The sequence below is a fragment of the Apium graveolens genome, chromosome 9, assembly GCF_009905375.1.
Source record: "Apium graveolens cultivar Ventura chromosome 9, ASM990537v1, whole genome shotgun sequence".
In the NCBI taxonomy this organism is placed as follows: Eukaryota; Viridiplantae; Streptophyta; class Magnoliopsida; order Apiales; family Apiaceae; genus Apium; species Apium graveolens.
Window position 1 is genome coordinate 277,913,721 of NC_133655.1, and position 15,435 is coordinate 277,929,155.

At 31.6% G+C, this 15,435-nt stretch overlaps 1 protein-coding gene across 1 annotated transcript in view; it reads left to right on the forward strand.

Moving 5' to 3' along the window:
- Positions 1-8,392: 8,392 nt before the first annotated feature.
- Positions 8,393-15,435, forward strand: part of LOC141686410 (putative disease resistance RPP13-like protein 3) — a 42,780-nt gene continuing 35,737 nt past the window's right edge. Inside the window, exon 1 of the mRNA XM_074491448.1 lies at positions 8,393-11,051. Coding sequence (XP_074347549.1) covers positions 8,539-11,051 — 2,513 coding nt within the window. The 5' untranslated portion in view covers positions 8,393-8,538. The remainder of the gene's footprint in view (positions 11,052-15,435) is intronic.

Consider the following 15,435-nt stretch of genomic DNA (forward strand, 5'->3'; position numbering starts at 1 on the left):
TATTTATGCGCAAATGTAATAATAAGACAATATTATACCCATTACTGCACTATGTACTGGTTAAAAGGCATTTTAGACGGTGTTAGTATAATCCTATTACTATATAACATATTCAAACATATAATACGCAAAGTCATGTTTGGGGTCCCCGTAAACTCTGCGAGAAAAATATATTCAAATATATAATACGCAAAGTCAAGTATACTCCATCCAACAAATAAAAATTTCAATAAGAAAAGATGCAAGCACACTATTACAATCATGTTGGGTTTAATACTGTTATGTTTTTCCAGAGAGTCGTTCAATCTATGACCTTTTTATCATGGTGTCTTTCAATAATCGAGTCAATGTATTATTATTTTAACATATAATTTTTATGCACCGTCTTTGGATTTACTTGGCTTATTTACATGGTGTCAACTTAATGCTCACATTGATTACAATTTCGTTATAATCTGTGTTACACAGTGGGTGGAGAATTAAAAATTTCTTTGAATTTGGAATGTCTCGATCTAATAAAATTTCTAATTTAGTATTGTTGCATGCTATTAACTGCTTAAGGTGATCTTAGGCATATTAATGATAATTCTTCAAGCTTGAAGCTGTTAGGTCACTATTGGACACTTGTATATATTATATATGAGCTATTACTGACATGTACTCTCGGTTTTACAGTTATTTAGAATTTATATACATGTCTATTTTTAAAATACTGTCTTTATTATCAACTATCTCTATAAGTCCCTCTTTATTAAATAATGCTTTTAGATTGGATATTCCTTATAAGTTTTACGTCACCATTTTATTGTCGTGTCAATACTATTATAACAGTATGTACCTTTCAAAGAACCTTATTAACAGGTATAGACTTGTGGTATAAATTGGGGATGTATATGGATCTGCAATCATAAAACTTTTCAACAATATGGGCATCTTAAAAGTGTTCCTTTGCAGAAATTAATAGCAGTGCAACGACAGGTAAAAACCCTGACATTAGACAACACTATGCACTCACTAACATGGTATTACTTGAATCATAAATGATTAAATATATTGCATCTCCAGAATGAAATAATAGCAGTTATAATCATCGAAAAATTACCCGGCTTCCAGATGAAGATCACCCCATGCAATATTATGTATGAATTAGAGGAACATTGTTACCAGAGTGTCAGAAGTTACTACCATTAGTTCTTTTGCCAATAAACCATCTACCATAGCAGACATCAATCCTATCTTAAGCAAAAATCTTACCAGAAACAAAAGGTTGCATGTATCCTTCTATCAAGTAAGTATAGACCATATTTTAAATAATTTCTACTTAGCTTTACGATTGCCATAGTTTTGACGGGGTTGATTTACTTAAATATTTTCACATTTCTAAGTTCCAACTGTCTATTGTGCTGAGTGTCCAGATGACTCTTGCAATGATCAACATACTCTGGGTCACTATCATACCCATAAATTTTCTTTTCAATTTCAAATGAATAAAACGAAAAAATAACGGTCAAAAGAACCTTCAAGGAAATGTTTCCGCATAACGAAGTACTCAACAATTGAGAGCATATATGTTGCACTCTGTCTGCATAATAAAAAACAATGATCAACTTACTCAAGATCACTAAGATGATGAATTTAAAAATCATAAAAATAATATATTTTAGCATAGTCAATTTATACAAACTCACATTGGCGTTGCATGTGGCTGGTCATGGAACATAACTAATTCAGTAATCAGGTCATGCTACTGATTGTAGTTATTTTGTACTTTCTAGGTGAAATATCGTGTTTCACAGCCTAGAATATGAAAAACAACAACGTCTATACATATTTGATAAAACTGACTTGTAGCAAAAAATGAACAACATCTGAGAAAAAAACAATAGTAGTAAAAGTTAGGAGAGAAAAAATAATAACACTAAAAGTCTTTGAATTTTTCGTATAAAACTTAAAAGACAAATTGATATTTCTCCTCTCGTAAAAGTTGATAAGCAGAAATAAGATAGACAATGGCAGTAGAGCATTTTTAATAATCAATTTAATACCTTTACATAGCAATGTATTACTCGATTATCTCATTTTCACTAAAGTTCAATGCATCAAGAATGAATGCTTTTGCTCAGGCAGCCAAATCGGAAATAATATCTTATCAATTGAGTACTAATAGGTACAAAAGGAAACGAATATCCATTTATCACATCTGAAATATCTTGCTTTCAACTAATCTTAGATTCAATATCATCATCTCCAAAATCAAATAAAAATGCAACTTAAATTTTAAAAGAGTAGAAGTTGCCTAACAATTGCATAACAAATTGCATAATATAAATAAATATATTTTAATTGTAATTTATAATTTAACACCATTCAAATTAACCACATATATAACTTAAATTTTGTACTTTATGTTAAGAAAAATAAAGCTGATTATGGTTGCATAAAGGTTGCACGGATTGTATATCCAACTCAACTTAAATTAATTACTTTTTTGAGAGATAAATCAATTACTAATACAACTTAACTTTTCAAAAAATTAACCGGAGCAAGTAAATCATGTTTAATTATATAGGACATTTTGTCAAACATTATTGCAACTTCACCTGCAAACAACTTAAATCTTACAATATAAATACAAATAAATATCCAAGACTACCTTCAACTTATGTCGATATTCTCATCAATTTGTTGCAAACCAATCTTCATATTTGACTCTGAGTGATTGTCTCGTCAAAAAATTTATGCCGACATACTACTAAATAACTTATATTGCTTTATAATCAAAATACATTTATATTTAGATCGATATAGACAAACTCATATATATATATGTATGTATGTATGTATGTATGAATTCGTATATCATATTTGATGATGGCGATAAAAAAGTAGTCGATGAAATCGAAGCATGGCAAATGTCGCTGATGAGTTTAAGAGAAAGTGAGAGAGAAGACAAGGGAAACAATATTTTTGAATTGAATATAAATTTTAAAAAGAACGTATTACTGCAATGATTGTAAGAAGATTGTATATTTGTAAAAGAAATTGTAAAATGTGATATATTTGGCATATCCTAAGAAGTATGTGATTCTTAGTTATGCTAGTTTATAATCCGTGCATTGCACGGGTCGAGATATAAATATCAATATCAAATAATGATTTTATAAAAATTAATTTTAAATTATAATAAAAATATATAATAAATAAAATTGCATCATTATTACCATTCTTCTTATGAAATTATAGGTAGTTTTGATTAACTCAAATCTTACCGAACAACAAACTTAACATTATTATAACTCTGTTGACCGAAAAATCATAAGTAATATTTTATATTAAAACTTTAGCTGAGAAACAAGATTGACAGATAGTTTAACAAAATATTAAATCAATATTATGAAGTAATCGCATATTAGATTTCTTATTGTTCGCTGAATTTGTGTTTTTATATAGTTTGTAATCGCTTTTTTTTTCTAATAAAATATTTTTTATATATGTATAAATTTGCATCAGGTGCTAAAATAGAATTTTATAGGTATGAATCTAGAAATTATAATGTATATAGGATTTTATTTACATAAAAACAATATCTATCTATCTATACAATTATATTAAAAACGAAATAATGAAAGTTTAGTTGGTAGTCGGTCTGGTCACCGTAATTATAGCAATATTTAAAATAAAACACTCTCGTAAATAGATTAATATTTACAATAGAATTATATAAATACAAATAAAGTTATAATATGTCTAATGAACTAGGTTTAAACAAAATAATATATAATAGTCACCTGGGACGGGCTAAACAAAATCATACAATTGATCCAATCTGAAATAAAAATTAAAAATAGACTATATACAGTTAGTTGGATTTGCAGTCTCGGAATAAAACAAAATAATAAATACCAATAAAAATTAGAAAGGAAATTCATTTGATTGATATAATGTTATCAGGCTAAAATAAAATTATAAACGGGATAAAACAAAAATAAATATTTTAAAAAAATTCGTTGAGCTCATTTAAAGTCATCATGCTAAAACAAAATTAAATATATTATCCATTCGGTCAATGAGAAAATAATATTTACTTATCTACCCTTGGCTAAAATAAAATTAAACAAAAAACTAAATGTAATTAGTTATATTTGGTTGATAGAACGTGCATGGGGCTAAAAACAAGATTTATTAACTCATGTTAAAACAAAATAATAAATATTTCCGATCAAGCTAAAAAAATATTTACTGAACCAGGCTAAAATAATAATAAAATTTGAAATGTAATAGTTGGTCGATATAATTGTTAGGGATTCGAGCAATAAATGCAGCGGAATAACAAAAATTTTGAATCCCTACCGCAAGATCTATGTATAATGACTGGATAATTATAGAGAATAGATGTTTACCTTAATATAGCTTTCATTCTGATTGTAATGGACGTTTCGATTCTTGATGAACCACAGCAGCCCTCCTTTCAGAGATCTGCTCTCCAAGGTATCCACACGAACGTCCGATCGTCCAACGATCACCGGAGCCGGTACTAGCCGATTTGGTTGTCTCTTCCTCTCTCTCTAGCCTCTCTAAGATGTAGAGCTGCTAGGGTTTTCTCTAAAACGTGATGCAACTTCACATACTAAAAATATACATATTAATGCATATATAGGTAGAGAGAAGAGAAGGGCCTAACCCTAAATCAAATGGGCTTCTAAAAGGACCCATTCTGGTTTTGGGTTTATATTATTATTAGATTCGAATTCTAATACATATACTCCCTCCGTCACTTTCAATTGTTTACATTTTTTAGAGAGTGTTCGACACGCATTTTAAGGTGCATATTACGTATAGTTCTGTAAATTTTTTTTTAAAATTTTGTTTTTCTGAATAAAAATTAGAACATTTAACTTTTATTCAGAAAAAAGAAAATTGTAAAAATAAGTTACATAACTATACTTTTATGCACCTTAAAATGCGTGTCAGACACTTTCTCAGAAATGTAAACAATTGGAAGGGACTGGGGGAGTACAATTAATCAATTCTCACTTAATTAATTTAATAATTAAATTTGAAATAATAATAATAAAATATTTAAATTCATAATTTAAATAACACTCCATTTTAAACGTTCTTTGTCTGTGACCCTTTAGGTTATTATTACGTTGGCAATAATTTTATTTTCCGATAATAAAATTATAAATAATGAGTGGCATCTAGTAATACATCATTGCTCTCCAAGTAATAATAATAATTAGTGATTCAGTTAAACCTTTCGTGAATAATGTACAATATAATATAATCCCTTTAGCCTTATATTATAGATCAAACTCGAGGCATGCATTGTGTCATCCTCTGCAAACGTTTAATCCTTTTTTCCTTGATCAATGAGTAAACTATTAAACAAACCAGTATTTGAGCACGGTCATGCATTTTACAGTCTTACTCAATCAAGATGCCAATAATATCACTCCTTTAATATAGGAGGGCAAAATCTCATCTAAATCATTCATATTTCACAGACGATTCATAATATACCCAATGAGTACTTTTATTATTACCCGGTCAAGGATAACTTTCAATAGTATCAATGTATATTAATTCTCATATAGAAATATAATGATTTCAGGTCTAAGGACTAATACATCATTATCACTGTGAGATCAACTTATGATACATTATACATGTAGTATCTCACAACGGGTCAATCCAGCACCATGTATTTAATACATGTACATGTGTTTTGAATTTAGTATCACCATACCTATGATCAATGAGATGTGATCATCAGTCAACAAACACACTAGTATCAACGTATTTATTATCGTCCCTTAACAAGGAATACTTGACTAGGGACCTTAATAAATAATAATGCTATTCGCATAATCTCATTTCTAAGTCACGTACTTAGAGATATAGATTTACATATCATATTCCAAGGATATTTATTAATCTAATATTTTATTGCAGAAAATAAAGATGCAATAAATTACTAAAGAATAATCCATAGAATCATAATTAATAATCCAAAGGTTTCATAACATAAACATAATAGTGTTGTATCTAGGGTACAAACACTAACAATAATGTCAACACGCAAAAATAAAATATATTATTTATTCAGTTTAAAACAAAATATTGTTCACCCAGAGCTAAAATATAATTAAAAATAAATTATATATAATTAGTTGGTTGATATAACGGGCCTGCTGTTAAAATAAAATAATGTATAGTATTGTTCTACGCTAAAATTAAACAAATTAATCTAATTAGTTGGATGTGGTCTGTATAAGATAATTCGTATATTATTAATGTAAGCTAAAATTTACTTTTTAATTAAAATATAAATATATTTCAGATACACACCAATAAATATCAATAAAATTATATCTTTCAATTAGTCTTATTTTTTTAAAACTGAAATATCACTAAATTATACACGTGTATATTTAAAATTATTATCAAATTATATTATTAAAAATTTCTACTAATTAAATTTCAGAGATTAAAATTTTCACTGAAAATTAAATTCAAAAATTATATAATATTAAAAATAATTTGTGTATAGCACGGGTTTTAGGCTAGTAAATATATAAGAACAAAAAATGGGTAAAATAATATATAAAGAATTATAATTCATATATAAATCAAAAATTAAATAAAAATTATACATTTAGAGTTATAATGAGATTCAAAAAGGGGTGAAACCAAAAATTGGTGAGACTGAATAAAGGTGAAATCAAATAACCACTCTATAACAGCAATATATAGAATTTCATTTATATAAAAATAATATAAATATACGATATTTAAAGATCAAAAAATGTATAAAATAATAAATATAGAACTATAAGTAACATTGAAATAAAAGATGAATAAAAATTATATCATTAGAATTATAATGAGATTCAAAAAGGTGAAACCTAATATTGATGCAACTAAATAGGGTGAAACCCAAAGTTGAGGGACTAACAAAAATGAAACCAAAGTAACATTAAAAAGTTGGTTTCGTTTATTAATAAAGGTTGTTAATTAGAATATAATGAGATTAAAAAAGGTGAAACCAAAAGTTAATGTAACTATAAAAAGGGTGAAATCAAAAATTAATGTAATTAAAAATAGTGAAATCAAAGTATCACTTATAACTTATAAGTGGATTTAGCTTATTAATAAAGTTAATGTGGATTTGCTATATTATGTACTAGCAGTAATTTAGAAACATACCTGACTAAGAGCACTATAAATTGTTAGCTAAAAAGTTTAGGTAGCAGGATCATATTAGCTAAAAAAAGTACCCCTCCAACAGTAACAATATTTGTAGTATCTTTTATCTAGTCTTCTATATTTGTTGATCCAGTATCCATTAGCTAAAGAGTCCATGTCCGTTTTTGCCTAATTTAAACCTAGATCATTACACATTGATACATACATATATTTATATTATTTAAAACATAACATATGTTTTAAATGCTCTTATTTTATATTTAATATTTGTAACTTTAATACTTATTTTAATATACAATAAAAATTTATAAAAATAAAATATATTTTAATACAATTATATATTTTATAATAGATATATAAGTAATGTTTATTAATTGTGTTTGGTCATATATAGATATATTAAAATTAGAGAAATTATCAAACATACTATTTGCAACCAAAATCAACCACATGTGCAACTTTTCTTAAAAAATGTTGATTTTTTTTGGTTAAAATTGAGGTTGCATCTGGTTGCATTTGAATTTGCATCTGGTTGCAAAGTCGTATTTTTGTAAAAAAAATTAAAAAAAAATGTATTACTATTTTGTTAAATATTTTTTTTCACTTATATTTAACTAAATATAAACTAAATTTATTTTAATATCTTAAAATAATAATAAAATAATATTAAGGAATATAGCTAACTAATATAGCTAATACTGATGCAGCACAAATTCAACAAAACTTTAAATGATCATTATTTAGCTAATCATTTTAATTATCTTGGAGTTGCTCTGTCAACTTTAAAAACACAACAATTAGCTTCCAAGTAACAAGTCAACTTTAATTGTCTTCTATTTTATTAATACTTGGATTCATCGGATTAGTAAACTACTAAACTTTAATTGTCCATTCAGTCTTTCTGCATCTAATTTGCAAATTTTTAAAGCAACCAAGTACAAGTTAACAACTATTTAGTATATTTTTAATTGTTACATTGCTAGCATCCAAAAAAGTCAGCATCCTGATTGTTGTGGAAAATTTGTATAATTAAAAGCATGTTACAGGGACACCATATCCGGCATCAAATAAGAAAGTCAAGTTTGTACCATTATTACTTATTGTTCGATCAGATGGTTTAAATAATCTCTGAACCATTTGCTCACATGCATGGTTTGTGTAGTATATAATGTATACAAATGGCCTAACCAAACATACAACTCATAAACACACTTCAGTTGACCAGCTGCTAACCTCTCTGAGTTAGGGGAGAGCATGGGCAGGTTGGCCTCGGTTTTCGGTTAAAACAGATCAGTACCTTCATCACCTCATAAAGCTTGATACAGAAAAATGGTTGATGCAATCGTGTCTTCAGCAATTGAAAAGCTTGGTGCATTTATTGCACAAGAAGTTAACATTCTACTAGAAGTGAAAGATAATTTAAGGTGGCTGAAAGATGAGTTGCGCTACCTCCAGTCTTCCGTAAGATATGCAGAATCAAGGCTGGAAGAGGAGCTCATCCGCAACTGGGTGGACGACGTCAGAGATGTCGCCAATAATGCGGTGAAAATTCTGAGCGATTTCAGTGCTCACCAACAAAAACATGCAGCTCCGAAACAAGGTATCTTGGATCGTGTACGGGCCTGTGTCTGCATCATCAAAGAAGAAGTTACGCTTTATGATATCGGCAAGGAGATAGATTCACTCAAGGGAAGGATTGCAGTGGTCAAGGATAGGCGAAATGAGTACCGTATTGACAACATCTTAGCCACTCCAAACAAGCAGCAGAAAGAGAGAACATTATTAAGAACAACAGCCATTAATAACCAGGTGGAAGTGGTTGGTTTCGAGGACGATTTTAAGACTTTGAAGGCTGAACTTGATAGCAAGGATCTCTCCCTCAAAGTCATTTCAATTCACGGAATGGGGGGCTTGGGCAAGACTTCACTTGCCACCAAATTGTACAACTCTAGCGAGTTGAGACAGTTCGACACTCATGTTAAGGTTTGTGTGTCCAATGAATATAACATTAAAGATGCTCTGAAGAGGATAGTAAAATCTTTTATGGGGCCTGAGCACGAACAAAATATGTCAACCATGGATGAGCATGATTTGCTGCAGTACCTGCCAAAGTTACTTCAAGATGAAGGCCGCTATTTGGCGTTGATTGATGATATATGGGACATTAAGGCATGGGACCAGATAAAAATTGCATTTCCAAACCAGAAGAACGGTAGTAGAATCATCATTACTACAAGAAACAAAAAATTAGCAGAGATGGTGGATGACAACTGTTACGTCCATCAACTCCGTTTTCTAACAGAAGATGAGAGCTGGCAATTGTTCTGTAAGAGAGCAGAACCAGCAACCCCGAATTTGAAGAAATTAGGAAGGGAGATGGTTGGTAAATGCCGAGGTTTACCACTTGCAATTGTGATACTGAGCGGCCTATTGCTGCACAACAGGAGCTATAATTATTGGTCAAAGGTGAAAGAGCATATATGGAGACAATTGAAGGTAGGAGGCTCTTTCCAGATTGAGGAAATACTGAGCTTAAGTTATAATGACTTGTCTCTTCGTATGAGAGACTGTTTTCTCTACCTTGCAAGGTACCCGGAAGACCATGAGATTTACTCAGAAGAGTTAAAGCTTCAATGGATGGCCGAGGAATTTATATCAGAAGCTGATGAAGGAGGAGAAGTCATGGAGGAATTGGCTGAAGATTATTTGAATGAGCTAATTAATCGCAATTTGCTTCAAGTTGAATCTCGGGGATGGAACCGACAAGTTGAGAGTTGCCGGGTCCATGACCTTGTCCGTGATCTTGCCATAAATAAAGCAAAGGATCAGAAGTTGTTGGCCATTTTGGACTCGGGTAAACAACAAACAGATGCCATCCATTTGTTGGAAGGAGCTGCGCGTCATGTCATTTACAATGGAATAGGTGAGTACATGAAATTACTTGAGCGTAGATTTGATGCTTCGTATTTGCGTTCACTGACACTAGTAAAGTATTTGGGAGGTAAAGTTGAAATAAAAGAAATTAAGCTGGTGTGCACCAGATTCAAAAATCTCAAAGTTCTAGATATGACAAGCCTACTTTCAGATATAATACCAGAAGAAATAGGAGATTTAGTTCACTTAAAGTACTTGGGCTTAACGTGTTATTCTCAAGAACCTATAGAAATTCCATCAAGTGTAGGCAAGCTGAAAAACCTACAAACTTTGCGGGGTTCATCGGATAGTTCCTACACAGTTCCTCCAGATATATGTGAGCTCCATGAGTTAAGGAACATAGGCTTTACTATACAGTTTAAACAATGGATGAAGATTGATACTGTTAATATCACCAAACTCCATACACTCCATGTATATGATGATCAAGGAGATGCAGAAGAAGGATACAGTTACACGCTGGAGTCCATTACTAATTTAACAAGTCTCCAAACATTCACCCTATGTTTTGAATATGGTGATATTCCAACAATCAAACCACTCTCGTTTTGCAATCGTCTCAGGAGCGTTGAGTTATCGGGTACTCTAAGAGATCCATCGGAACTACGTCATCTGCCCGATTCAGTCACGGACTTAAGTCTAATCCACAGTGAGTTTAGAGAAGATCCAATGCCCGATCTGGGAAGTTTGTCGAATCTTACCGCTCTTCAGTTGCTTAATGAAGTGTACAGCGGAAACAAAATGGTATGCAGTGAGAATGGGTTTCCAAGTCTTCAAATTCTAAGATTAAAATGTTTCTACGATCTCGAAGAATTGGAAATTGGGAAAGGAGCTTTCCCTTCTCTCGAACAATTTCAAACACTTAGTTGTATAAAAATGAAGAAATTTCCTATACAACTGGCAGAACCGTATGCTCCTGGGTTCCATGAACTTCACTTTTTGAATTCTTTGCAATTTCTAATTTTCTTCAAAATTTTATATTTCTATTTTTAATTTGTAAAATTTATGTTAAACAACTGCATATTAGTCTTCATACACATTTAGGCCCTCTTTGTTTATTGGTATCAAGTATAGAATAGGGTCATAATGGAGATTTTCTTTTGTTGTCTAAGGGTCCGCAGATTAATTTTGTTTGATATCAGGGGTGATCACGGTTCGGGTTAACCGCATAATTCGCATAAATCAAATCGATATTAAACCGACTCAAACCCAAACTGAAATATGGTTTGCGATTACGGTTCAATTACTTTAAAAATTTAATTCGAAATATAAAAGATATGTTATGCAAATCGATCGTTGAGAGATGTAGAAAAATACAGTGAAATCGGATTTTAAAAAAAAATATTTGGTTTCTAGTTTCTATTCTAAATTGGTTTCTATTGGAGTAGCCATATATATATATATATGTCCAATCAGGAGTCAACGTGGGTTGGGAAGGACGGGCAGCCAACCCACCGTAATGTTTCATTGCGGGAGGGTACAATGTTCCAATGCGGGCATAGACCTCCGCAATGATTCATTGCGTCAGGTGGCCATGCACAGGGAACATCGAGGCCTCCGCAATGTTTCATTGTTGGGCCGGCCCACAGTTTTTAATACCCGAACTGCCCCTCTCTTTAGTTTTTAATGCCCCTTTAGTTTTAAATATCATTCTTTTATAATTAAATATAACTTACTATTATAAATAGCTAATATTAATATTTCTATTAGAAGTATAAAAATAATATTAATATTCAACAGTAATTAATTTTTTAAAATATGTTAACATTAAAATATAAGTAAAAGTAATATTTTAAAATATTATCAATTTTAATAATAAAATTTATCAATTTTATTTTTTCTGTAATTTTTCTTTAAATTATCATATGAGTTATTTTAGTTTAAAAAATAATATTATCAATTTTAATAATAAAATTTATATTATTAATTTTATACTTTTTTGTGAATTCAAACTTAATTTTTGTGCAAATATTAATATCAATTTATGTGCCAATATTAATAAGAATTGACTGGTCAATAGTTGGGAAGTATGACCGACATACCGCAATGTTTCATTGCGGCAGTTGAGAAGTTTGACCGACCCCCCGCATTGTTTCATTGCGGCAGTTGTACCTGCCGCAATGAAACAATGTGGCAATTTATTCAACAGTCCTACCCTCAGCTTCCGCAATATTTTTTTTCTATGCCTAAATTTAATTTTTGTATTATAAAATTCAGATTTTCAGCCTATAAATAGCTCTTGTAGTCTCATTTCTTTTCAACATTCTCTTCTCTATTTTCATTCTACATTTTCTCTTCAACATTCTCTTCTCTATTTTCCGAAAAATGGTTTTCTACTATGATTTTGACAATAACAATAACAAGGTAATTATCGATGGTGTGGCTTACGACTAGCCCGAAAGAGAAGAAGACGTGGAAATAGCTCTCCGCCGTATTCAAATGGCGCTTGAGCGCAAAAAAAAAAAGAAGGAAAGGCGTAAGCGAAGGCGGAAATTTGAAGAAAAAGAAAGACGACGATAAGGGTGATAAAGGCGGTTCTTCCAATACCGTTAAAGCTTGACCATTCTTGTCGGAATAAAATATTTAAGTTATTTTGTATTTTGTTTAAAAAAATATTTGAATGTACTCCATTTATATTTGAATAAAATTATTTAATGTTTTATTTTTCTTGTATTTGTCCAATTTATTTTATCAATTTTAAATTTTAATAAACAAATATAATGCTATAATTTAAAAATGTGAAAAACTAAAAAAATGAAATTTTATCGAATTTTCGCTATAAAAAAATATAAAACAACTTAGCCCCCAAAATGTTAAACATTTCTTGGTAACAAAAATATAAGGAAGAAGACCGTTTTAGCATATTGCAACGAAGAGGAAGCATAGTTTCTTGTGATTCTTTATTTCGTTGTAACAGTGGATGCTAGTTTTCTTTACTTTGAACCTATTTACTCTTGTGACGTACTCTGGTTTAATATATGTAGTTTATTTAGTTATTCTCGCGTGTTATTATCATGTTTTCATATGAACCCATGATGACGATGAGTTCTATCATGGGCTAATCGTGATCATGGGGTCGTACGGATTTACTATGGAATTCTTTAGTTAGTTGTTTAATACCTTAGTGTGTGATGATTGTATGATATCTAGTATTGGTTGTGCTTATTCGTCTTATGTGCGTCGTGAACATATAAGATAGGGTGTTAATCTCTTGTGAAGCGACGGTGGATCTTGAGGTTTAGAACTTGCCATGCTAGCATAGGTTCATGTATGTGTATGCATGATTAGTGGGTAACTCTAACCGTTTTAGTTGTCCTGTATAATCATAAGGAATAACTTGTGCTTAAATCGTTATGTTGTCAAATTCTGCAGACATATAGGGTCTCAACATAATTGATGTCTATTCAACTTCTATCTTAATTGTGGATGTTTGGTAGAATGATATTAGTACAACGAAAGTTGGCTTTTATCAGTTTCGTGTTGTTCGAATAATGTCATCACCGTTACATGCTAATGGTAATAACAATAACTATTGAAGGAAGTAGTAATGAAGTTGTGATCTCATGTTTGTTTAATATTGTTAATTCAAGTATCAATTAAGTGTTTAATTCTCGTAGTTAATTGTAGTTAATGATTAGTTAATCAAATCTAAGTGTTATTGTCTTGACATTGAGAAGTAATTATACATTGGTGAGTGAGTGTAATTGAACATAATTAGTCTGAGTCTCTGTGGGAACGAACTAGAAAGTATTATATATTAGTTGTGAATGCGTATACTTGCGTGTATTATTAGCGCGTGTTTTCCGCCCTAACAAGTTTTTGGCGCCGCTGCCGGGGACTCGGCGTATTTGTTTAGTTTATGTACTTACCATCAGTGGTCATTATGACTCATTGATTAAGACTTGTTACTTATTGTTTCCGGTTGTGTTTCAGGTACTTTAGCGAGTGTTTATGCAAACACGTTCTCGTACTCGCAAGAGGACTTTAGATACGGCTGAGGAGACAGATGAAGTTCTTGGTATTCCGGAGAAGATAGATTTTGAAGATTCAGATACAGAGAGTGAGCAGAAAGAACCAGTAATCATGGGTGATCGTATAGTTCCGGCAGATCCAGCTCTTATGGACTTTTCTCGGCCTAAAATTGATGACATTCAGTCAATCATCCTTCATCCGGCTATTTAGGCTAACACTTTTGAAATCAAGCCGGGCACTATTCAGATGGTGCATAATTATGTTTCTTTTGGAGGTGCTGCTACTGAAGATCCCAACATGCACATCAGGAATTTTGTCGAGATCTGTAGTACTTTCAAATATAATGGTGTGACTGATGAGGCTATCAAGTTGAGGCTTTTCCCGTTCTCTTTGAGGGATAAAGCTAAGGACCGGTTATATTCTGAACCAGCTGGGTCCATCACTACTTGGCAAGATCTTGCGCAAAAGTTTCTGGTAAAGTTCTATCCAATGGCGAAAACTGCGGCTATGAGGAGTGCTCTTACTCAGTTTGCGCAGAAGCCTACAGAATCCATGTGCAAAGCCTGGGAGCGTTATAAGGAGATGTTGAGAAAGTGTCCACATTATGGTATGCCTGATTGGATGGTGATCACTGATTTCTATAATGGTTTGGGGGTCCAATCTCGGCCCATGCTCGATGCAGCAACTGGAGGCGCTTTGTGGGCCAAAAGCTATACTGAGGCTTATAATCTTATTGAGCCTATGGCTGCAAATGAGCATCAAAACCCAACTCAAAGGATGATGCCTGGGAAGGTAGCAGGTATTCTGGAAGTTGATGCAGCTACAGCTATTGCAGCACAGCTCCAAGCGTTGTCTATGAAGGAAGATTCTTTAGCCACCTATGGAGTCAATCAGATAGCTATGGTCTGTGAGCTTTGTGCAGGTCCTAATGCTATGGATCAGTGTTCTCTTGTTAATGAATCTGTTCAGTATGTGAACAATTATCAGCGACCGCAGCAGCCTGTGCCAGCTACTTATCATCCTAACAACAGAAATCATCCCAATTTCAGCTGGAGCAATAATCAGAATGCTATTCAGCAAACATATCAGCAAGGTGTAAGTAAATAGTTTAATCCACCTGGATTCTAGCAACCACATCATTATGCTCAAAGGCAATCATATCCTCAAGAAGGAGGTGCAACTCCACCTTCTAGTGCTGATTTCGAGGAACTTAAGCTGTTGTGCAAAAGTCAGGTTGTTTCTATCAAGACCTTGGAAAATCAAATCGGTCAAATAGCCAATGCAGTGCTCAATCGTCAACCTGGCACACTTCCCAGTGAT